The following is a 25491-nucleotide window of genomic DNA, read 5'->3' as shown; positions in this document are numbered from 1 at the left end:
GTTATTTCGTTAAGTGCCAATCTGCAGAAATGAAATTCTATGTTTTCACATTGTTTCATATCATTGATTGAACCATATCCACATCATTCTCTTCTTGGTTGGGCTGAAAACTATTCAGCATCCCCTCATGGTTCATAGACAAAACCGCGGAAGACAAAGGCGCGCGTCGACAACTGAGCGCAAGACGGAGGCGCGCGCCGAAGAAAATGACAGTTTTTAGGGGCTCCGACGGGGGTTTTTGTTGGGGAGCCCCCCCACTTTACTTAATATAGATCGCGGCGATGTTGTGGGTGGTTTGGGGGGTTGTAACTCCCCTCATTATACTGTAAACTTTACTTTTTCCTTGTTTTTAGGGAAAAAGTGAAGTTTTCAGTAAAATGTGGGGGGTTACAACCCCCCAAACCCCCCACAACGCCCCCACAACGCGGCACAATCTGTATAAAGTAACGTGGGGGGTTCCCCCCCACACACCCTCATCGGAGCCCCTAAAAACAGTTATTTTCTTCGGCACGTGCCTCCGCGCTGCGCTCAGTTGTCGGCGCGCGCCTTTGTCTTCCGCTGTTTTGACCTGACACCCCCCTCATATATCAAAACAATAAATCATAAATCATAATAGAATATTTGTGTTACTATGATCAAACAATCATCAAGAGATTATTAGGGTGGCTATAATAGTAAAGAATCAATCACATTAACCTGGAGAAATGCGTATACATTTGCAAATGAAAGACAGACTCACCTGATACCCTTCAACAGACTGCAGATAGACCATTTTCCAATACACCAAAACCTCATAGGATGTTAAAACTTCGACACGTACATCTTCAGGATAGCTGATTGGGGCTAGAAGATGGACAGAGCAGAAGGGTAACAATTACGTGCATTTCTTACCATTCTGTTCTTCTGTAGTCAAGATTAGGCAAAATGGTGAACCAGGCTGGATATGAAATAGAAGCCCTCACATTCGTGGCCTAAGACTCCGATTGGCCTGAGGTATCTGGCCAATCGGAGTTTTAGGCCACTCCCACTGCATCCCAGGTTACACTGGGAATGAGGCCTAAGACTCCGGTTGGACTAGGTGCCTAATGCCTCTCCTATGGAAGGGTTCTTAGGCATCTGAGGGAATTGGAGCCCTAGGCCCCTCCCCAGTGCATTCCAGAATGTACCGGGAAGGGGAAGGCCCACCATTTTGGAGTAGCAGGCCTGCTGGAGGGTGTGAGCATCCCTCCAGCCGGACTTTCTACTTACAGGTATGAGGGGGTGGGGGAAGTAGTCGGGGTAGAGATAGTTGTGTCGGGGGGTGGTGGGGGTTCATCCTTATGGGGATATTCCAGGGGGGGGTGGCAGTGGTTCCAAGGGGATAGCAGCAGGAGGGAGTGGGCATCCCTCCTGCTGCAGACATTCTCAGGGATGGTTTGGTGGTGGCAGCCCTCCTGATGGGGAACATCATGGGGGGCCCTCTTGATGGGGAACTTCACGGGGGTCCCTGCCACAGCAGCTCAGCTGATCACAGCAGGGGGATTCCCTTGCCGTGATAAGCTGATGGCAATGCGATTCTCTAACCGGCACCTGTGACATGGACGCCAGTTAGAGAATTGGGCCAGTTAGATGGGGGTTAGGTGTCTGTCTGTTAGGGTAGACATAATTATGTTTAGGACGCCGGTGTGTGATTCTTAGCAGCTGCTTAGGTGGCTGCTGAGACCAGTGTCCAATACAGAATCTGCCCCTCAATGCCCCTATTTTCCCTTCATATTCAGCATCATCCCTCAGTGTCCTTATCTCTCTTGTGTCTAGCATCTCTTCTCTGTGTCTCTCTCCTTTCTCTATCCAGCTTCTTCCCTCTTTCTTCCCTTCCTCTTATACCCCCGTCACCTGATGGGCAGGCATTTCTTTCTCCCTTCCTCCATTGGTCCAGTATCTCTCCTCTTTATTCTCTGGTCTAATCCAGTACATCTTTCTTTCTCTCTCTCTCTCTCTTTCTTTGCTTCCTCCATAGCCCCTCTCATTCAGCATTTCTCCCTCTCTTCCTCCTCCCCTTTGCTCCACATCTGCCCCTCTTTTCTTTCTATTTCCCCTTCCTAAGTCCAGCATCTATTTCCCTGTTTTCCTTTCCCTCAGAGTCTCTCTCCTTCCTCTTCTTTCCTTCAACTTTACTCTGGCTATCTTACTCAAAGGCTATGGCCTGCACAGAGTCTTTTCCTCTGACCTGGCTTGCCCCTTCTAATGCAACTTCATGGGTGGGCCAGATCAGAGGGAAAGGTCCAGTGCAGGTCACAGGCAGCCTTTGAGTATAGCTGTTGCTGTTGCTGCAGGGCTGAAGACAGGCTGCAAAGGTACACTGGGGTGCAGGGGACCTGAGAGAGAAAGTGAGATGTGAGATGCCAGATCTTGCAGTGTGAGGGCCACTTCTAAAGTTAAAAGGAGATAGATTCCGTACAAACGTAAGGAAGTTCTTCTTTACCCAGAGAGTGGTAGAAATCTGGAACACTCTTCCAGAGGCTGTTATAGGGGAAAGCACCCTTCAGGTGTTCAAGACAAAGTTAGACAAGTTCCTGCTGAACCAGAACATACGCAGGTAAGGCTAGACTCAATTAGGGCACTGGTCTTTGACCTAAGGGTCGCCGCGGGAGCAGACTGCTGGACACGATGGACCACTGGTCTGACCTAGCAGCGGCAATTCTTATGTTCTTAAGAGGGAGGAAATTAAGAGATGAGCACCCATGGATTTTGGTATCCACCGAGGGTCCAGGAGGCAATCCCCTGCAGACACGGAGGGTCAACTGTATTGGGTTTATAATGAATAGCAAACAATTTAGGGGCTACTCTTAAGATTAGGGTTACTAGCCGGCACTTTGGGTTTTGAAAAGCTTCTACCTCGGGACTGCGTCAGGAGGGCGTCTGCATATGTTCAGATGCAACGTGGTGACATCATGTGCTTGCGTGTGACATCATCACATTGTATCTGCGCATATGCCCTCCCGATGCGGTCCCGAGGACGAGAACAGGTTGAGGGGGCAGGGCTTGTGTGGTACAGGGCGTGACTTGGACGTAACAGGGTGGGGCTGGGTGGAACTGGACAGGCCTGGGGGCTATGGGTCCAGATATTACACGAGTAAAATCTGGTAACCCTAGTTAAGATATATTATTTTGCCACTAACTCATGCTAGTTTAGCACTGGTTCCATTTTATGTAATGTAAAAGTAAAATAGTACGTCTTAATGGTAGCCCACACTGGTCCTTCCTTTCTTCCTTAAGGATTCTACTTATATCTCAGCTGGATTTATTTTAAAATGCCAAGCATAAATATAATACCTATCTTAGATGCCATATTGTTAAAGGTGCAAAAGAAATCTTTTGACACAAACTGCAACAGTCATTTCTACTTGAGCTCCAGAAAACTGGAATTTCACTCATCTCAGCATTAGGAAAGCCATTGTTCTGAGGGGAAAAAAAATCTGCTAATTTTCCTATGAAAAGTATCCAAGGTAACCAAGGAATCTTAGATGCTCCTGCTATTTGTCTTTCAGTAGCAATTAATAACCCAAATTTGTGTCTCTATAAAGGCCTGATACACTAATGCGAGGTCTGCTTCATCCATTACTGAGTTAAGATAAGCACAGTGATATTATGAGGTAAATATTTGCTTCTAATATTTTCAATTGATTTTAAAACTGTAGTTCATATAAAATGTATTCTAAAAAATACAGAGGATAATTTTATGAAGTGCAATTTTATAAAGGGTGCCTTTATAATAAATTTATACAGTGGGCATCCCTCCTGCCGTCTTTCAGTTCAAAGTGTAGGAGGTGTCAGGGGAGCTGTTGGGGGTGTGGGGACCTCGGGCGGTAGAAGGGACTGGGAATCCCTCCCGCCGTCCTTCAGTTCAAAGTGCGGGAGGTTGTTGGGGGGAGCCTGGTGGTAGCAGGACAGCTATAGGTTGAAAATCCCCTTTTTATACCTAAAAGTCTAATAAAAGTGTTTGAGTCAATTGGTTCCCTGTTGTTTTTCTTTTGATTGATTTCAGTGCACACTTTAGTGCTAGAGCTCTCTGGGGGAGACAGAGCTGGGAGTTACCTGGTTAGTGACAACATTCAGTCTACTAATCATGTAACTCTCAGAGCAAAGTTAGGGCAGCACAAAGGACGACCTAACTTTATTTATGTACAAGTCTGAATATTGCTGTTACTTGGATGAGTGCTGGCAGTTGCGTTCTACTCAGAAAGACAACCATTGTTATCACGGCACGGTCAAGTACCAAATAGCTGGAAATAAGAATGCACAGTAGCCTGAAGTGGGGTAGGTAGGATTCAGTGGGCCCTGGCAGAAGGATGAAGATGAGCTTCGTGCATCCCTTCTCAAAATTCCAGTGCCTTCCCCCCTACTCTTCTGTGCTCAGCTACTTACCTGCTTGCAGCGTCCTCCAGAGCTACAGCATAACAGACAGTGCTAAAGGCTGTTTCTCTGGCTGATGGGGCCTTTCCTCTACCGCAACTCAACCACATGAAGTTACATCGGTGTGGGAATATTCAGTAGAGGAAAAGTCCAGCAGGCCAAATAGGCAGCTTTTAGTGCTGTCTCTGATGCTATAGCTGTGGAGGACCCGGCAGATGAATAAGTGGCTGAGCATGGAAGAGGAGGGAGATATGCCAAACTTTGGTGCATGGAAGGGGCGGGGGGAGTTCAGATTAGGTGGCCCCTACTATCAAGCAGCTCTGGGTATTTTGCCAGACTTACTCAATGGTGGCTACACCCCTAGTAGCTTGTATTTCAAAGAAATGCTGATCACTAAGGGCCGACTATCGGGGGACAGTAGAGGAAGTGGGGATAGATTTTATGAACATGTATTCATTCTTATCCTGAATTGTTCATGCATTATAAGCCACTTTAGTCATTAAATTATTTTTTCTTACGATCTTGTGCTGAATAAATGACACCCGTATTGCTAAATGGCCCATCTCCTTTGTTGTTGTATGCTTTTATTTTCACTTGAAACTGTGTCGAAGGGCTCATTTTCTCATCTTTGTGAACATATTTGCCACTATCGGGATCGGTGACCGTAACCTTCCTCCATTCTTTTTCACCATATGGCTTAAAGGCAACAATATAGCCAAAATTGTTTCCAAAGTGGTACTCTCTTGACAAGGGCTGCAGAAGCAAAAGAAGAAAGAACATGTTATATGCAGTAAATCAGGTTGTTAATGTAAATGGCTTGGTAACATGAACAGTAGCTAAATATTGCTACTACCCATAGCTGGCAATGGTCAGCGGTCTCCTTAGCCATTATGGGTAGGGGCAACAAATATATAAAATTGGGGTCATCGCAAACAGAATTTAGTCCAGATATTCAAAGTCTGGCCATGTCCAGGCTCCAGTATGTGCAGTCATCCAGATGTTAACTGGTCACCATCCAGTGTCTGGTTAGCTCGGGATGAAGTTAGAACAGCCTTTTTGCTATCCTAACTTTAGCTGCTTACTTAGACAGTTAACAGATTGAATATAATTACTAACCAGTTAAGTACTGGTTCTGCCCAAGCTCCACACATGGAAACCTCCCCCCCTGCACTAATCGTATAGTGCAGAGGCAGTTAAGTTTCAAGTTTCAAGTTTAATGGAGATTTGATTAATCGCTTAATCATAATTCTAAGCGATGTACATAATAAAGTTACAAAATGTGGGGAACAATACAATAAATAACAAAAATCAGGTCTGACAAGACTATGGACAAACGTAACAAAACTAAGAACATAAGGGAAGAGAGGGATAAGAACTCCAAATTATTTAAAAGTTAAAGAGACATATAAGGGAGATACAGAGGGAAAGGGAAGTTAAAAATTACTTCAATAAAATTAGAGAGAAAAAGTAAAATTGGTTGGAAGACTAAATGCAGAGACCTGACGCAGCCATTTTTGATAGCAGATCTGCATGGGGCAGGAGGGAAGGAAGATTGCTCCTTCCCTACTTCACTGCTATACCACCAGGGTTTCAAAGGTAAGCAGTGGAGGGATGTGGGAAGAGGGAGTCAGGATGGGGCTCCTAAAGTTATTTGCAATTTTTTAATATTCATGAATATGAAGGGAGATGTATTGAAAGTGGTGTGTTCCCAGTTGAAAGCGAAGTTATGTAAGGGGGTAGAATGGGAATATGATTGTACACTTCTTTGTGGTTTAGAAAGCAGAGTCATAAGAAGATATGAATTGCCATATTGGGACAGATCAAAGGTCCATCAAGCCCAGTATTCTGTTTTCAACAGTGGCCAACCCAGGTCTCACAAACCTAGCTAGATCCCAAGTGGCAAAACAGATTCTATGCTGCTCATCCAAGGAATAAGCAGTGGATTTCCAAAAGCCATCTCAATAATGGCCTATGGACTTCTCTTTTAGGAAATCATCCAAACCTTTTTAAACCCCGCTAAGCTAACTAAGTCAGACGTTCTTCTTTAATAATAGTAAGAAGGTTCCCAGTGAGACCATGCAAAACTTCTCCTTTACCAAGTATTTGTTGAGAGCTTGGAGGTCTAGGAATATAACCTTTGGCCCCTCTCCTGCAGAGGAACTTGTTTTATGGCATTGAGCTGGAGGAGGGCTGAGAGCTCTTGGTGAAGGAGGGTCCTCTGCTACATAGGCCTGACTCACTACTCGAAGAACCCAATGATCTGATATTATGAGGGACCAGCATTGATGATAATAAATGAGTCAACCTCCAATTGGTAGAGTCTGAGGCAGAGGTTGAGAAACACCGACTAATCTCTCTAGGAGGAAGTCAAAAAGACTGCTGCTGTTTGAACTGAGATTATGCAGAGATTTTCTGCTGCCTCTGTTGTCTGGGTCACCATTGAGCCATTGTGTGGTTTGAAGTAGAATGCTGGTGATATCTTTGTCTCGAGCAGTACATGGTACTGGAATTTCTTTGTGGCATCTGAGATTGACACAATGTAGATGAAGATATGGTAGTCAGTATGTCTTTTAACTTTCTGTGTTGCCTCCTCTATGCAGTTTCCAAATAAATCTTCTCTTATATAAGGTATATTAGAGAGATGATCCTGATCATTGACATCTAGATCAGAAATTCATAGCCATGCTTGTCTTTGCACAGCGATTCATACTGCAGATGATTGAGATGTAATATCAAAGGCATCAAATATAGAACGGACCATATACATCCTGGTATCTAGGAGATCGTTTATTAAATGTTGGTAAGAAGAAAAGTATTCTGATGGTATGTTTCAGTCATAACTTGACAATTTTTGGATGAGAGATTTCATATAAAATGTCATGTGGAAATTGTAGTTTAAAATCCTATTTGCCATCATAGAACCTTGGAACACTCTGCGTCTGAACTTATCCAGAGTTCTTCCTTCTTTCCCAGTAGCATAAGGTCTGGAAGTACAGTCAAACCTCGGTTTGCGAGTAACGTGGTTTGTGAGTGTTTTGCAAGACGAGCAAAACACTCGAGCAAATCGTGCCTCGCAAACCGAGCGTTGACTCAATTTGCGAGCGCACCCCCGAGAACTGGCTTTGCCCCCCCCATCCACGAATGCCCCCCATTCGCTAACAACCCCCCCCCCGCAAACCGGCATCGCCCGCCTGCCCAATCACAAGCCCTTACCTCGATCTGACACCGGCATGCAGCACCAACTCACAGGACGTGCAGGTGCCTGAAGATCCGGCCTCAAGGCCTTCTGGCTCCTGCTCTTTCCGTGGATGATGTCACCCACATGTGAGAATATGCTGCCTGCTTGTCCTGGGATAATGGGATAAACCAGCATTGGTGTGCCTAAAGAGGGGTGTGCTTACTTACACCAGATCAATGGCACGCATAAATGGGCATGTAAAAGTGTAACATGTAACATGTTTAACTTAAGAGTATTTTGTATGGGAGAGTGTGAAGTTGTCTATAGAATGCTGTCTCTCTTCCTTGATAGCAGTCTCTTCCAGTGTTAGAGCCACCTTAAAACCTACAGTCCCACCCAGAAGGGCATGGTCTAGGACAGTGGTCTCAAACTCAAACCCTTTGCAGGGCCACATTTTGGATTGGTAGGTATTTAGAGGGCCGCAGCAAAAATAGTTAATGTCTTATTAAAGAAATGACAATTTTGCATGAAGTAAAACTCTTTATAGTTTATAAATCTTACTTCCCCCTCCGAAGGCCTGCATGTTCCCCCCTTCTCTGCAGCGTCCTCCAGCTTCCCCCCCTGGTTTCCCGGTCTTAGTTTCATCTAATTACCGCAGCCTGCAGAGAGGATTACCAATGCTGTAGCATTCCTTGCAGGCTGCCATCAGCCTCCGCAGCACGTTCCCTCTGTCATGGTCCCGCCCCTCCTCAGGATTGCGGCAGAGGGAACGTGCTGCTGAGGATAATAGCAGCCTGAAAGGATCGCTACAGCATCGGCAATCCTCTCTGCAGACTGAGGTAATTATCTGAAGGTAAGAGTAGGATTCCAGGGGGGAAGCCAGAGGACACTGGAAAGAGCGGTCAGCACTAGTACAGACCGCGGGCCGCAAAGTAGAACCTGGTGAGCCGCATGTGGCCCCCGGGCCGCGAGTTTAAGACCACTAGTCTAGGAAGTATAAAAACTAAGGCCATACGTAAGTTAAGGAGGCCCAGAGAGAAGCAGTGGCATCCCATGTAGGGTTACCAGATTTTACTTGCGTAAAATCCGGACCCATAGACAAATCCCCAAACCCGCCCAGTTCCACCAATCCCTGACCCATTACACCCACGCCACACCACAGCCTCACCTCCCCCCCCCCCCCCTCAGGCTGTTCTCATCAGTCGGGCAGGGCATGCATGGATGTCCCCTCCTGATGCGATCCGAAGAGGAAGCTTTTCAAAACCCGGACAGTGCCGGATTTTGAAAAGCTGTCCGGACACATCCGGTCATCTGGTAACCCTAATCCCATGACATGCGCTTCCACCGCTTATATGTGAACTGCTACCGTCAGGAAGGCCAAGTTCCATATGGAACTTTTTAGATTTTGTACTTTAAAAAGATATTGTATTTTGGTCTGAGTAGTTCCTTGAGACTTCCCTGTTAAACTTGAGGAGCCAGGACATGAACAAGTAAAGTATTCTGCACTGAGATGCAATAAGTTTCACAGTGGACCTGCAGGTGTAGGCCACACAAGGACATTGTTACATTTACAGAATAGTTTTATGTTACCTTTTTCCTCCTACCTGTGAATGGAACAGGAACCCTAACCTAATAGCTTTAATAAATGTGCCTTTCCTTTACCTGCAATTGCTGTGTGGCCCTGTCTTACCTGGGCTCCAAACTAGGCTACCAGATGTCCGGGAAAACTGGGACGTGCCCTCTTTTTAGAGGACCGTTCGGGCTCCCGGACTGACTTTCCAAAACCCGGCATTTGTCCGGGTTTTGGAAAGCCCGAACAAGCTCCGGCCGCATCTGGAGGGCCTCTGAGCCTCCGCGGATGACGCCACACACATACACGCATGCTCCAGGCCCTCCAGACATGGCCAGAGCTCGTCGGAGAAGAGAGGAGGCTTTGTGGGAGCAGGACTGGGGGCAGAATGGGGCAGGAGGCAGGACAGGGTAGGGCTGGAGACGGAATGGGGCAGGGTCATGTATCCAGGGTTTTACGGACTAAAATATGGTAACCCTACTCCAGAGTCACCCTCGTTCATGTTACTACAAGAAGACATGCCCATTTCCTGCCCATGTTCCACCCACATATATACCCTTATGCAGTCACATGCTGCAACACTTATGTACTCCCTTACAGAGTAGTATGTATCACACTTACACACATAAGTGCCACTTTTCAGTTCACTTACGTGTGCAAGGCACGTGTGACTGCATGCGTACAGCTATAAAATTACCTTTCACATAGCAGCTGTCAGTCAATATGTATATTCAAGAGCACTAAATATATATTTTAAACAGTGGCATCAGCCTTTAAATTAACCCATATTCTACCACTGCCACTGAAAATCAGCCCTAATAGTTTAAATTTACAGCAAGGCTGTCCTCTTTGACATCTGTCTAGATAACATTTCAAAACATTTTGCGTTAGAAACATAGAAACATAGAACATGACGGCAGAAAAGGGCCACGGCCCATCTAGTCTGCCCACACTAATGGCCCACCCCTAACTACCTCCATGAAGAGATCCCACATGCCAATCCCATCTTTTCTTAAAATCTGGCACGCTGCTGGCCTCAATTACCTGTTGTGGAAGATTATTCCAGCGATCAACCACCCTTTCGGTGAAGAAATATTTTCTGGTGTCACCATGAAATTTCCCACCCCTGATTTTCAACGGATGCCCTCTTGTTGCCGTGGGTCCTTTAAGGAAAAAGAGGTCCTTTTCCACCTCGATACGGCCTGTGACATATTTGAACGTCTCGATCATGTCTCCCCTCTCTCTGCGTTCCTCGAGTGAGTACATCTGCAACTTACCCAGTCGTTCCTTGAGACCTGAGACCATCCTGGTGGCCATTCGCTGAACCGACTCAACTCTCCGTACATCTTTTTGATAATGCGGCCTCCAGAATTGTACACAGTATTCCAGATGGGGTCTCACCATGGATCTGTACAACAACATTATGACCTCGGGCTTATGGCTGACGAAACTTCTACGGATACAGCCCATGATTTGTCTAGCCCTGGATGAAGCTTTCTCCACTTGATTGGCAGTCTTCATGTCTTCGCTAATGATCACCTCCTAGTCACGTTCTGCTACAGTCCTTGCTAGGATCTCACCATTTAGGGTGTAAGTCCTGCATGGATTTTTGCCGCCAAGGTGCATGACCTTGCATTTTTTGGCATTGAAAGTTAGTTGCCAAGTCTTTGACCAATGCTCCAGCAGGAGTAGGTCCTGCGTCATACTGTTGGGCATTGAGCTTTTGTCGGGCACTGTGCTTTCATCTGTTGTGCAGTTGCCTACTATGTTGCATAGTTTGGCGTCATCGGCGAATAATGTAATTTTACCTCGAAGCCCCTCAGCCAAGTCTCTTATGAAGATGTTAAATAGGATCGGGCCCAAGACCGAGCCCTGCATAGCAGGACATGTGTAGGTTGCCGTATGTACAATATGTATAAACCTGTTGTCCATTGTATGACTGATACCAATGCAAATGCAAAACAATAATGCATGGATAACAAATGTTGCACACATCCAGCCGGCCAAGCAGACAGGAATTTACCTTGATAGTGAAATTTAATAACCTACCGTCCACGTTATTATCAGCTCACGATTGCTTCCTCCGCCTCCTCCAACATCAGAAGGAGCCACATTAGGAGCTGGAAAGGCAAAACAAAGAAAAAATAATGCCACATTATTGATGTCTTAAGATATTTCCTCAGCTGAGAGTTTGTTTGACTCTTGGCTGGATATTAAAAGGGAAATATCTGGATAGCTGCCATCATGATCTGGATATTTCCCTTAGTCACTGCTATCAGCGGCTATTCAATCAGTCTGGATAGTGCTGCTGAATATCCTTAGAGACTGTCTTGGCAGGAGGGAATGGGTATCCCTCCTGCTACTTGTGGGTCACCGCGTGCCGGGGGGGGGGCATTTTTTTGGGGGGAGCCATTTTTTTAACAGGTCTGCCTATTGTTGGTTTTTTCTTTTTTTTTTTTTATGGAGCAGATATCTGTGCCATGGGAAAACCCCCCTGAACCCCCTCCCCCCAGGGTAGACCTGTCAAAAAAACGGCAGACCTGTGGGTTACCGACAGGTCTACAGCAGTCAGGTTTTAGGATCGTAAAACCCGATGCAAAATAGCCAAGCAAAGTTAATGAATCAATCACTTGGCTATTTTGCATGGGGTTTTACAAATTTGCATGGCTGGATCGGAAAATGGGCGATCGAGGGGAAAAACATGCAGTGGGCTGTTTTGTGAATCAGGGTCGGTTAGCGGCGATGGTTTAGCAACGATCACTGACGTTAGTGAATCGGGGCCAAAGTCCTATTTCCCAATACAGGAATTCCTGTGAGAGGCTACAGTTGGTTTCTTTATATACCTTGGGCCATATTCTATATGCTGAAAAGAATGTAATTTAGCACATTTTATAAAATGCTTCCAAAGGCAGGTGCTACTTATAGAATCACACGTAGCACCCGCCTGCGTGACTAACATTTAGGCACACACAATTAGACCAATGAAAAACAGGCCTAAATACCTGCACCTAAGTTATGTGTGGATTAGGCGCATTCTATAACAATGCGCCTAACTTTAAGGAATGCCCACATCCCGCCCATGCTCCTCCCCTGGCCCTGCCCCCTTTTAAGATCCTCACACTAGATTTGCACACACCACCTTACAGAAAACGCTTAGAAAGTTGTGCGTGTAAATTCCAACTAGTACCAATTATTCACCTTTGTCCTTCACTGCTAAGCGACTCTAGCGCTCTACAATTATTTGTAAGAACTCTCTGCATGTATATAAGAAAATCATTTTTGAAAATAAAATAAATAAAGATTAAAAAAAAAAGAAAATCATTTTGCTTTTTCAAGAGAACTGAGTTTTACAAAGAGCAAAATGTGAATTTTATATGATCAATTAATGATCCCCCCGTATAGAGCAGTAGCCGATGTTAAATACTTTCTCCTGTGGATTTATTACATAGCTGACTTCATTTTCCCCCTGCTAATAAACCTTCCCACAACTCTAAGAATGTGCAGAGGATTATTATTACTGCCCTAGAGGTGTTTTAATGATTCATAACTCACTAAAGCTGTTTAAAATATGCTTTTATAATATGAAGATAATGTAGCTATGGGCTTTGCACATTTTTGAATTGCATATGATGTACTTTATCCTCTTGATATTCTACCATGGCAATAGTGTACAGCTTACTCAGTGTATATAATGATTTAATTTTTGAATCAGGCAGTGTTAGGGTTACCAGACGTCCGGAGTTTTAAAGGACATGTCTGGGCAACCGGACGGCTTTTCAAAACCCGGTACAGCTATTTCAGGACCTTCATGGTTTTCAGCATAACATACACTAGGCAGCAAGATATCAGATTCTGCCTAACAAAATCAGTGCTGCCAGTGGCATAATGCATCAAAATAGGGCTGTCAGAAATCCAGGACTGGTCTAGGACGTCTCCACTGGAACTAGATAAATTGATAGGCCTGGGAAATTATATCAGATCCTGGATTGGGACAATGCTGGCTGTGCACAAGATATAGCAATCCTGAAACATGCAAAAATCCAAAAAACACAGAAAATTACCTAGCGTCTATGAAAATGGTAAAACTAATAGAGTGAACACTGTATTATACATACCAGCACCGTCAGTTTTAATTCTCGGTGATGGCAAACTTGGTTCTCCGGTCCCCAAACTATTTGTTGCTATTACTCGAAATTCATATTCCATCCAAGGAGTTAAATCCACCACCTTTGCCCTTTCCATGTTTCCTTCAATTTTTGAGGGCTCTGCATGAAATTAAATATTTTTAAAGAAAAAGTGCATATTTTATAAGCAGTTCAGTTTTTCTATGATATGACTATTGTTTTGATGCTGTCAAGGAATAGGACAAAGTGGTTGGTTTGATCTAAAGCTAGCCCGGTCTGGTCCTGTTCTAACCCACCTCCTATATGCCCCCTTGAGATTTAGATGCTCTGTAGATGAATAGCTCAGAAATAAATCTAGAAAATAGGTTTTGAAAAGAGTGAATTGGAAGGGTTTTCTTTTTTGAAAATGAGCCCCATAGTGTGATTAGCTGGAGTTACTCTATGTGACTGGAACGTCATTGCTGTTTTTGTTGGTTTTCTGTAGACCTGATCACAGACATACCAAGGGGAAATGGTAGCGCGATTGCCTTGATCAGGTAAACAGAACATTCCTAGATTAAACCGATAACAAAAAAAAAATCCATAAGAACATAAGAATAGCCTTACTGGGTCAGACCAATGGTCTATCAAGCCCAGTAGCCCGTTCTCACAGTGGTCAATCCAGGTCCCTAGTACCTGGCCAAAACCCAAGGAGTAGCAACATTCCATGCTACCGATTCAGGGCAAGCAGTGACTTCCTCCATTTCTTTCTCAATAACAGACTATGGACTTTGGGCTAGATTCACTAAGCAAACCAATCGTGTACCGATCAGTTTGCGAGCCCTTTGCGACCCAATTTCCCTCCAACCCGATTCACTAACCTGTGTACCAATCATCCTCTGATACGATACGATCTATGCATGCAAATGAGGAGAAACGGCATGCAAATGTAGGAAGGCAGCAATTCACTAAACATTTTCAGGTACACCAACTTGGCTGGCCGATCAATAAAGAAGCAACTGCTGAGGACCAGTCACTCACGTCCCTATTGACTCTCCTGCAGAGTCCTGCAGGGTAACTTTAAGAGTGACTTATCTGAGGAACAGAGTTCTCTGGGAGTTGTATAAGGAGAGAGAAATGAGGAGAGATACTGAGGGGCTGCAGAATGAACACACTTGTAGGTCAGCAATAAGAGCTTGAACCGTATACTAAGGTATGTATAAAAAGGTATATGGAAAGGGAAGGGGCTGTGCGTGCGGACACTGTTTAAGGGGTTGGGCCAGAAGAATATACATGTACACCCCATTTCCCAATACCATTACACATATAGGAGTGAATATTCAAAGAGATTTAAGCAGCCCTAAAAAGCTCCTGGTCACTTAAATCTAGGGTTACCATATTTTTTCTTAAAAAAAATAGGATGTGTGTTGTGAGAGGCCTGTCCTGTAGGCAGTCAGCTGGCACCTCTCGTCCTCTCCTCCCAGGGTTAGCAAGCGCGGAGCTCCTTCTGGAGGGCCTCTGTGTGTGTGCAGATGTCAATATGATGACATCATGCATGCGTGTGGCCTCGTCACATCGACGTCCGCGCCTGTCTTGCAGCTTCAAAAAGTTTGCGACACACTGTTCTAGGCGGTAAGAGTTCCCAGGCTAATCATGCGGTAATTGGTTGGCGTGGGGCAATGCAGCTGCAGTAACTAATTGTGCTAAACTACTTTCCTCCCCCCTACGCACTCCCAGCGCAAAAAAATAAAAACTATTCTTTAGAGTGAGAAGCGCGCACAGATGCCAAAACTACCGTGGGGCGCCTAAACATGCCCTGTGGTAGCGCTAACTGCAGCTTTATTTTTGTGGGAACGAAATATCATTTTAAATTTCGCCTTACAGCTGAGCCTACCATTTGGCTCCCACAAATTGTGTATTATTATTCCTAGGTTCAAGGCATACCTGTCTTGATATCTCTCCATTCTTCAAATAGGATGTTCTTTGCCTGGATAGTGTACTTAGATATAGGATTGTGATTGTCTGTTCCACTACTCCATGTTAGTATGACAGAAGTATCTCTAATGTCTTCTATTCTCACCCCCCCTGGAGGACCTGGAGGACCTGAAATGCAATATGAATAAAAAGTACCATTTAGTTATGGTCTCAACATACCTATGAGGGGCCGCCAAAAAGTTCTCAGCCCAACCAACAAAGCTGGGGCAGCCTCCATCGAGGGCTATGCACTTAGTCCAACAATTTTCCACTTTTTTCATTCCGTATTTTTCTGACAGAATGAAAAAAAGTGAAAATAACTGGACTGAGTGTATAGCCCTTGATGGAGATTGCCCCAGCTTTGTTGGTCGGGCTGAGAACTTTTCGGCGGCCCCTCGTAAATTAATAACTTCAACGTGAATACATATTGAAGGAATATATTTTCCAATCATTCTAATGAAACACAAATATAATGAAGTTTTCCTACATGAATACCAAGAATGAACCTGGTAAAAGCAAAATTTCTTATTGCTTCCAATGGAAAATTACCTTACAATAAGAGGGAACAAGTCAACTTTGATATCTTTTTCTAAGGACATACATTTATTTTAAAGGAGGTGGGAAATATTAATAATATCTTCAATGTTATTTTTAACCTAAAGCAACAGGAAAAATATTCTGTGTCACTATTGCTCAATAGAAAATACTAATTATCAATAGGTACACAGTAGGGTGCATTATTTGAGTAATAGTGTACACCACTGATGCCACTGCCTGAAAAAAGAGGATTCTGATAAAAGAACTGGGCTATAAATGTTTTAAATAATTAAAGGTTTTTCTCTCTTATCCCCCTCTTTTACAAAACTGCAAAAGCGGTTTTTAGCAACGGCTGGCGCGCTCAATACTCTGTGCTACTCCAGAATTGACGTCGGGTGGCGAGTTGATCGGCCCCGTGGGGAAGAAAAGGAGGGAGAACTCGGCGCCGGCTTGTTCCCCATGGCGGCAGTGGCAGCCTCTTCCCTGGTGGGTGGCCAGCTGTGCACCCTCTTGGGGCGTGCACCCGGGGCAGACCGCCCCCTACCCTCCCTTGGTACGCCACTATCTATAAACATTGTACTATTTACTATGAAGAGAGTTAGGAGGGGTAAGAGAATATACACCCTTCCAATCTATTTGGTCAATTTCTCCCACTCAACTTGTATCCGCCCTCTCCACATGTATTTGACGACTTCATTGTAATTATTTTCGCTGATTGTCCAGCTCTTCTTGTTGTAAACCGCCTCCAACTACCATGGCTTTGGCGGTATATAAGAATAAAATTATTATTATTATTAATTTACTAATAACAGTACATTGACTACCAAACTTCTCTTTCATTTCTTTGTGAACATGTAACATTCCCCCCCATCCCCTATAACATCTTTTATTGAGAAAGGTCACCATTGGTTAGACTAGATTCTGTATTCAAGCAAGTATAGGATTTTTAAGTTAAAGTGGACAACGTCCCTAGCAAAGGCTCTGCCATATCTCACTGAGAATTTCTTGTACCCGAATAATGTATAGATTATTTTGAATAAAGAAAAGCACTGTATGCTAGTGCCCTGATTGCTTACCCTGACCTTATTTTTATGAATAAAGCCCCCATGAGCCCTGTTTTAAATATTTGTGTCATGGTTGCAGGACGGTATTTAAAAAAAAAAAAATAACCCTCTATGAAACAGTTCTTTGTGTTTTCCTGTTACTTTATAAATCACATTTGCTATATAATATCTCTTTATGGATTAATTTATGAATTTACTTCTAAGAAAAATAAAATTCACTTGCATATACCGGTAAATGCCACACATGTGGAATAAGATCGCTCCTGCATAGCAGAGTGCTGGGACTCTGATGAAAGTATAGGGAATCTAAGAGGGTATCATATGTTTTCTCCAAAGTCTTTATTGCACTTCTTCATAAATAATGTGGCTGTTTGAAATTTCATAAATTTGGAATATCAGAAATTCAGCATAATTAATTATTGTATAAAGTTACTTCAGTAATAATTAACTGCGACTTAAAACAGTAGTTTTAGCAAACTAGCTGCTTTGGAGAATTGGGCTGGTATTTATTTTATTCCCTCCCCCCGACCCCCCTTTTACAAAACCATAGTGCGGTTTTTAGCGCCGGCCACGGCGGTAACAGCTCTGATGCTTATAGAGCATTGGAGCTGTTATTGCCCTAGCTGGCGCTAAAAACCACGCTACCATTTTATAAAAGGGAGGGTTTATTAGGTATTTATATATCACCTATCAAGGTTATCTAAGCCAGTGGTTCCCAACCCTGTCCTGGAGGAACACCAGGCCAATTGGGTTTTCAGGCTAGCCCTAATGAATATGCATGAAGCAAATTTGCATGCCTATCACTTCCATCATATGCAAATCTCTCTCATGCATATTCATTAGGGCTAGCCTGAAAACCCGATTGGCCTTGTGTTCCTCCAAGACAGGGTTGGGAATCACTGATCTAAGCAATTTACAATCAGGTACTCAAGCATTTTCCTTATCTTAGTCCATCTAATCTACCTGGAGCAATAGAGGATTGAGTGACTTGCCCAGGGTAACAAGGAGCAGTGTGGGGTTTGAACACACAACCTCAGGGTGTTGAGGCTTTAGCTCTACCACTAGGCCACTACTTCCTGAAATAATTGCAAAGCCAAATCTATTATCATTTATATTTTATTTTCAAGAGAGAGAATAGTGTTTAAATCTTTTCTGCTGTGTATATTAACATAAGAATTGCCACTGCTGGGTCAGACCAGTGGTCCATCGTGCCCAGCAGTCTGCTCATGTGGCGGCCCGTAGGTCAAAAACTAGTGCCCTAACTGAGACTAGCCTTACCTGTGTATGATCTGGTTCAGCAGGAACTTGTTCAACTTTATCTTGAATCCCTGGAGGGTGTTATCTATATATATAAAATCGGATGTATGTATGTATGTGCCGCGATCACGCAAAAACGGTTTGCCAGATTTGAACGAAACTTGGTATGCCGATCCCTCACTACCTGGGGTGATATGTTCTGGGGGTCTCACGGCCCACCTGCACATGTGGGCGGAGCTACAAACATAAAATCAGATTTTACCCATTCATGTCAATGGAAAAAATGTAAAAAGCTGCCATTCTCACAGTAATTCAAAAACGGCTTGCCCGATTTGAACGAAACTTGGTATGCAGATCCCTCACTACCTGGGGTGATATGTTCTGGGGGTATCGCGGCCAACCTGCACACCTGGGCGGAGCTACAAACAGAAAATCAGATTTCACCCATTCATGTCAATGGAAAAAATGTAAAAACTGCCTCCGCAAAACCGGCTTGCCCGATTTGAACGAAACTTGGTATGCGGATCCCTCACTACCCGGGATGATATGTTCTGGGGGTCTCGCGGCCCAACTGCACACGTGGGCGGAGCTACAAACAGAACTTCAGATTTCACCCATTCAAGTCAATGGGAAAAATGTAAAAAGCTGTGGGACCGATTTGAACTAAACTTGGTATGCTGATCCCTCACTACCTGGGGTGATATGTTCTGGGGGTCTCACGGCCCACCTGCACATGTGGGCGGAGCTACAAACATAAAATCAGATTTCACCCATTCATGTCAATGGAAAAAATGTAAAACAGCTGCCAACGCAAAAACGGCTTGCCCGATTTGAACGAAACTTGGTATGCAGATCCCTCACTACCTGGGGTGATATGTTCTGGGGGTATCGCGGCCAACCTGCACACCTGGGCGGAGCTACAAACAGAAAATCAGATTTCACCCATTCATGTCAATGGAAAAAATGTAAAAACTGCCTCCGCAAAACCGGCTTGTCCGATTTGAACGAAACTTGGTTTGCGGATCCCTCACTACCCGGGATGATATGTTCTGGGGGTCTCGCGGCCCAACTGCACACGTGGGCGGAGCTACAAACAGAACTTCAGATTTCACCCATTCAAGTCAATGGGAAAAATGTAAAAAGCTGTGGGACCGATTTGTACTAAACTTGGTATGCTGATCGCTCACTACCTGGGGTGATATGTTCTGGGGGTCTCGCGGCCCACCTGCACACATGGGCGGAGCTACAAACAGAACATCAGATTTCACCCATTCATGTCAATGGAAAAAATGTAAAAAGCTGCCATTCTCACAGTAATTCAAAAACGGCTTGACCGATTTGAACGAAACTTGGTATGCAGATCCCTCACTACCTGGGATGATATGTTCTGGGGGTCTCGCGGCCCACCTGCACACATGGGCGGAGCTACAAACAGAACATCATATTTCACCCATTCATGTCAATGGAAAAAATGTAAAAAGCTGCCATTCTCACAGTAATTCAAAAACGGCTTGACCGATTTGAACGAAACTTGGTATGCAGATCCCTCACTACCTGGGATGATATGTTCTGGGGGTCTCGCGGCCCACCTGCACACATGGGCGGAGCTACAAACAGAACATCAGATTTCACCCATTCATGTCAATGGAAAAAATGTAAAAAGCTGCCATTCTCACAGTAATACAAAAACGGCTTGCCCGATTTGAACGAAACTTGGTATGCAGATCCCTCACTACCTGGGGTGATATGTTCTGGGGGTATCGCGGCCAACCTGCACACCTGGGCGGAGCTACAAACAGAAAATCAGATTTCATCCATTCATGTCAATGGAAAAAATGTAAAAACTGCCTCCGCAAAACCGGCTTGCCCGATTTGAATGAAACTTGGTATGCGGATCCCTCACTACCCGGGATGATATGTTCTGGGGGTCTCGCGGCCCAACTGCACACGTGGGCGGAGCTACAAACAGAACTTCAGATTTCACCCATTCAAGTCAATGGGAAAAATGTAAAAAGCTGTGGGACCGATTTGAACTAAACTTGGTATGCTGATCCCTCACTACCTGGGGTGATATGTTCTGGGGGTCTCACGGCCCACCTGCACACATGGGCAGAGCTACAAACAGAACATCAGATTTCACCCATTCATGTCAATGGAAAAAATGTAAAAAGCTGCCATTCTCACAGTAATTCAAAAACGGCTTGACCGATTTGAACGAAACTTGGTATGCAGATCCCTCACTACCTGGGGTGATATGTTCTGGGGGTATCGCGGCCAACCTGCACACCTGGGCGGAGCTACAAACAGAAAATCAGATTTCACCCATTCATGTCAATGGAAAAAATGTAAAAACTGCCTCCGCAAAACCGGCTTGCCCGATTTGAACGAAACTTGGTATGCGGATCCCTCACTACCCGGGATGATATGTTCTGGGGGTCTCGCGGCCCAACTGCACACGTGGGCGGAGCTACAAACAGAACTTCAGATTTCACCCATTCAAGTCAATGGGAAAAATGTAAAAAGCTGTGGGACCGATTTGAACTAAACTTGGTATGCAGATCCCTCACTACCTGGGGTGATATGTTCTGGGGGTCTCGCGGCCCACCTGCACACGTGGGAAGGGTGGGTTCACCCAATAATGTATATGTTCTTGCTCCTGGAGGTGAAACTAAAAATGTTGTTTATAATCAAGTTTTGTGTTAGTTGTATTGTATTCATTTTGTCAAATATTTCACATTATAATTTGAATATTGTACTTTTTATAAAGTAAAAAAATATTTTCATTCACCACTATAAAGTATCTTTATTTGAATCCATTTACAGTGTTATTGCTATAATTAAATACCCGTGCAACGCCGGGCCATCAGCTAGTAAGAACATAAGAATAGCCAAACTGGGTCAGACCAGTGGTCCATCTGGCCCAGTATACTGTTTCCACAGAGCCCAATTCAGGTCACAAGTACTTGGCAGAAACCCAAGTAGTAGTAACATTCTATGCTACTGATCCCAGGGCAGGCTTTGGTTTCCCAATGTCTGTCTCAATAGCAAACTATGGGCTTTTCCTCCAGGAACCATTTTTAAACCCAGCTATACTAACCGCTGTTACCACATCTTCTGGCAATGAGTTCCATAGCTTAATTATTCTTTGGGTGAAAAGATAATTTCCTCCTGTTTGTTTTAGAATGCTATACTTTATGCACTTTTTTTTAAGCAATCTAGGTGTAAGCATTAAATCAGCTCTATGGCTGGTATAAGTGGACATGCCTATAATGTATGCACGTTTTTGATCTTTTATGCTAGTAGGTACTTACTTTGATTTATAGAAGGGGCTCCTCCTGATTGTCACCTCTGTATAGAATTCCCCTCTCAATGTATTGTCTTAATGCATTTTTGGGCTCACTGTTCTGCTTTTCTTAGAGATATTCAAATTACATATCCACAGGGGCCATGCAAGCAAATGAAGATCTCTTGCCAACCTGCTCTGTATGATCTGAAGCCATCTGGTGACCCTAGCTATCAGGATTCCATTTATGACTGATGGATATTGATTAAGTAAGCTAACAGAGTCACTTGTGATTGAATGTTAATAAGCCAAGAGTAATTGTTTGAAATGCTGTACCACTCGTACATGATATCATAATACATGTACATGAATTCTGGTATAAGTTCTGCTTCTACAAATAGAAAATATTCTTATTGAAGGTTATTTCACTTCTATTTATTATTCTTGCAAACTGATTCCAAAAGCATTTCTTCTTTTTTAAATTGAGATAGTTATCTTGTTTCTGTTGTAACAATGAGCCTGTGTCTGTACAGTATGGGGCTCATAATCGAAAGAGAAAAATGTCCAAAAACCGGCCTAAGTCGGCACTTGGACGAACATTTCTCAAAAACGTCTAAGCGCTGATAATAGAACCGGGTTTTTGACATATTTCTAAACAACCTAGGCCTTCATAGTGCCGCTCAACGTCCAAAGCTAAACGGGGCGTTTCGGGAGGCGTGTCGAGGGTGGGAGTTGGGTGGGAAGTGGGCCAACTTAGACTTAGTCATACAGCATGTATAACCGAAAGTTTAACAACAGAGCCTAGGCGGAACTTGGACGTTGTGACTTAGACCATGTAAAACATGGTCTAAGTCACAAAAACCCACCTAAACTCACCAGATAAGCACTGCAAACACATAACACAGACCCCCACACACTACCCCAGTGATCACCAACCCCCCCCCCACCCCCATAAAAATTTTATTCACAACTTTAAATTTCAGCCTCCAGACCATCATCACCTGGCCGCCTGGCATAGGAAAGCCTAGTCGTCCAGCCCAAAGGCAGCTTAAGTCGTCTTGGGGGTGGATTAGGGACCCATAGAGAGGAGTACCCATGCCCATAAGCCCCTGTAATCACTGCATTGATACTTAAACATGTGCACTCCCCTATACACCCCCAAAACCCTTTTTTACTGGCATATAAGTGGCTCCTGCAGCCATAAAGGCTATTGGGGTGGTAGATAAGTGGGTCTAGGGGATTCTGGAGGTGGTTTTGGAGCTCACTTTCACTTATAAGGGAGCTGTAGTGAGGAGAAGCCATGGCACCCTTTTTGTGAAGTTCACAGCAGTGCCCTGTAAGGTACCCCCACTATTTAGGTGGCATGTCTGGGTGTGCAGTCCATCACTTTGCAGACCCCTCCCACGTCCAACAGGGCTTGTTCTAGGCGTTTTGGACTTGGATGGACAGTTGGACGGAAATGTGGCATAAAGATGGACGATTTAACGGCTTGGACGATCAGATCAGCAGGACGTATAATTAGAAGATTTTCGAAAGGAAAAAAAAGTTGGACGTATCTTTCGAAAATGTGTCTTAGGCTCTTTTTAACTTTGGACGACTTGCGAGATGGACGTAAATGGACTTAGACGTCCCTTTCGATTATGCCCCTCCACGCCTTTCTTGCCTTGCCACCCTGTTATAAATTTCTTTCTTCCAATGATACCTAAAGCATATTACCTAATTTTGATTTTAAAAGTGAGGCTGGAAGAAATGTTTGAGAATATGTACCAATCCTGGTCAGCCTAGCACTTCAGATTCACATGTCACTTCAGCAGTCAAAGAAAACGCACTGAAGTGCATTTCTCCATGAAGGCGGTTAATAAATCCTAATACATAAACACAGTTTAGAGTGAGTGAATTAAAATTCCAACGGCCATATGCTCAAAGTCCTTTTGCTGCCACATTCTTAATTAACTCTTAAGCAGTATTTTAATCTGGCTACTATCCAAAGAAGCAGCATTCCAGAACAGATACCCAGCTGAATTTCAATAATTAAGCTGTCATACTTTGCAAATACTCATAAATAAAAAACAGTAGAAAAATATAGCTTAGACATTTCTTGATTAGCTTTTGGGAGTTCCACTCCCTTTCTTATTATTTATGCACATCCAAGTGGGCTACTTTGGCAATCATAAGAACATGATACAAGGTCTATCTTAACAATATTATAAGGATTTTTCTTCCAGGAACCCTCGTACCAGGGCAAGCAGTGGCTTTCCTTGTGTCTGTCTCAAGAGAAGACTATGGACTTTTCCTCCAGAAACTTTTCCAAACCTTATTTTTTAAAAACCAACTACACTAACAGCTTTTGTACCACATCCTCTAGCAACAAATTCCAGAGCTTAATTCTGTAGTGAGTGAAAAAATAGATGTCTTATTTAGTAGCTTCATTGTGTCCGCTAATCTTTGTACTTTTTCAAACATAATAACATAACATAGTAAATGACAACAGATGCAGATCTGCATGATCCATATACTGTAGTCACATGCATTCATGGTTACATTGGCTTCCTTTCTTTAATATTTCTGGGCCACAAACTGAAAAAATCTGCCCGGAACCATCTTTAGGTTCCCACTACCGGAGTTGCGTTGAAGCTCTCTCCAGCCTATCCTAGCCATCATGTTGTTTGCGGGTTACAGACTCTAATGTCTGCCCAGCACTGTCCTCACATTCCAAATCACTGGAGCTTCCGTCGAAGCTCTCCCCAGCCCATCCTAAACCGAATTGCTATATAGAGGACATAGACTGTGTAAGTTTGGGTTGGGGGTCTAAGATATGGCTCACATGTATGAGGTTCAACAGGCTGTATACACTGCAGCCACTCTTCCAATCCGTAGTGTTTTTACCTCCTAGGAGATTTGCTTTTGCTTGTTATTGGTGTTTGTATACATCCTATTGACTATCATACATGTGAGCCGTATTTTAGACCCCTGAGGAAAGTTCAGTTGAACCGAAACACAGACCGTGTCGGGTCCCGTCACCAACAAATGGGTCGATTTGCTCTTATATGGATGTAATTACCTGAATCTGATAATAAAATGACATTTCAAGAACATTGTTGTTCCAGAGTCCTTTTTTGTTTTTGGTTCCTCATTTTTTACTGTGGAAACCTTGGGCGTTTTTTGTTCTTCTCTAGTATTCTATAACACCACATGCAAATTTTTGGGAATGTCCCAGGCCATGCTCCATTGTATGCGTGCGCTAGTGGATTGTGCTGGGTTATAGAAAGTGCTCAGGAAGATGCATGTGCAAAATCTAATCAATGCCAATTAACTGCAATAATTGCTTGCTAACATCAATTTATTGCTAGTTAATGCCTTGTTAGCTAATTAATTTGTCTGTGTGTATTTTCGATGCATGCACATATTTGGGCTCCATACATAGAATCCAAATGTACATGCATAAATGTTTAGAATACTGGTATATAAGCATATAAATGGCAATATTCTGCCTAATTGCTATGCTGCAAATACCCACTTAACATACAGGGCAGGCATTAACAAGGAGGAAAATAACAGGCAGGTGTGCTAATTTATAGGCTAATATGCTTTAAATGTTTTTAAACCTTTTTTATGACATAATGAGCTGAATACATATACTGTACGTACATCCCTATTATCTGTGTCTAAACTGTATAGTAATTTTATGTAATGAGAGTATTATATCTTTACTTAGCCACAAATATGTACAAATATGAAAATCCACATATAATCAACTTGTGGTGACAGATTAGTGGATATTTTAATGCTTTTGGGAGTAGTTCACATCTTGCTTCATGGTTTGTGACAGAAGGAAACCCAATAGTTATTTAAAATGAATTTTTCAGCTGTTACTGATTAAGTAGTTGTCTGTCTGATAGGAAAAGCAGACGATAAGTAGATTACGAGTGGATAAAGGTTCCCCCCCCCTATAATCTGAAAGGCTTGAGTTATAAAATTTAGCTCTCTGACCTTAGAAAGTTTACTTTCAAGTTTTAAAGTATTCCACTCCTCCATCTGTCACCAAGGCGAAGGGATACAGAAATGGAATAACTCTGGCATGTGAAATAGCACAGACCTAGTAACTCATCTGATCTGGAGGAGTATTTTAGGGC

The 25491-nt window shown here is 43.7% G+C and overlaps 1 protein-coding gene across 1 annotated transcript in view; it reads right to left on the bottom strand.

Annotated features, from left to right (window-relative positions):
- CNTN1 (contactin 1) overlaps nt 1–25491 on the bottom strand; it is a 222781-nt gene that overhangs the window by 45277 nt on the left and 152013 nt on the right. The window contains exons 14-18 of the mRNA XM_033959145.1: nt 15188–15346; nt 13256–13405; nt 11190–11260; nt 4911–5145; nt 740–843 (exon numbers count right to left, since the gene is read on the bottom strand). Of these exons, the coding sequence (XP_033815036.1) occupies nt 740–843; nt 4911–5145; nt 11190–11260; nt 13256–13405; nt 15188–15346 (719 nt within the window). The remainder of the gene's footprint in view (nt 1–739; nt 844–4910; nt 5146–11189; nt 11261–13255; nt 13406–15187; nt 15347–25491) is intronic.

This window comes from Geotrypetes seraphini, chromosome 9, assembly GCF_902459505.1.
Source record: "Geotrypetes seraphini chromosome 9, aGeoSer1.1, whole genome shotgun sequence".
Lineage (NCBI taxonomy): Eukaryota > Metazoa > Chordata > Amphibia > Gymnophiona > Dermophiidae > Geotrypetes > Geotrypetes seraphini.
This window is presented reverse-complemented; position numbering and strand designations above follow the sequence as displayed.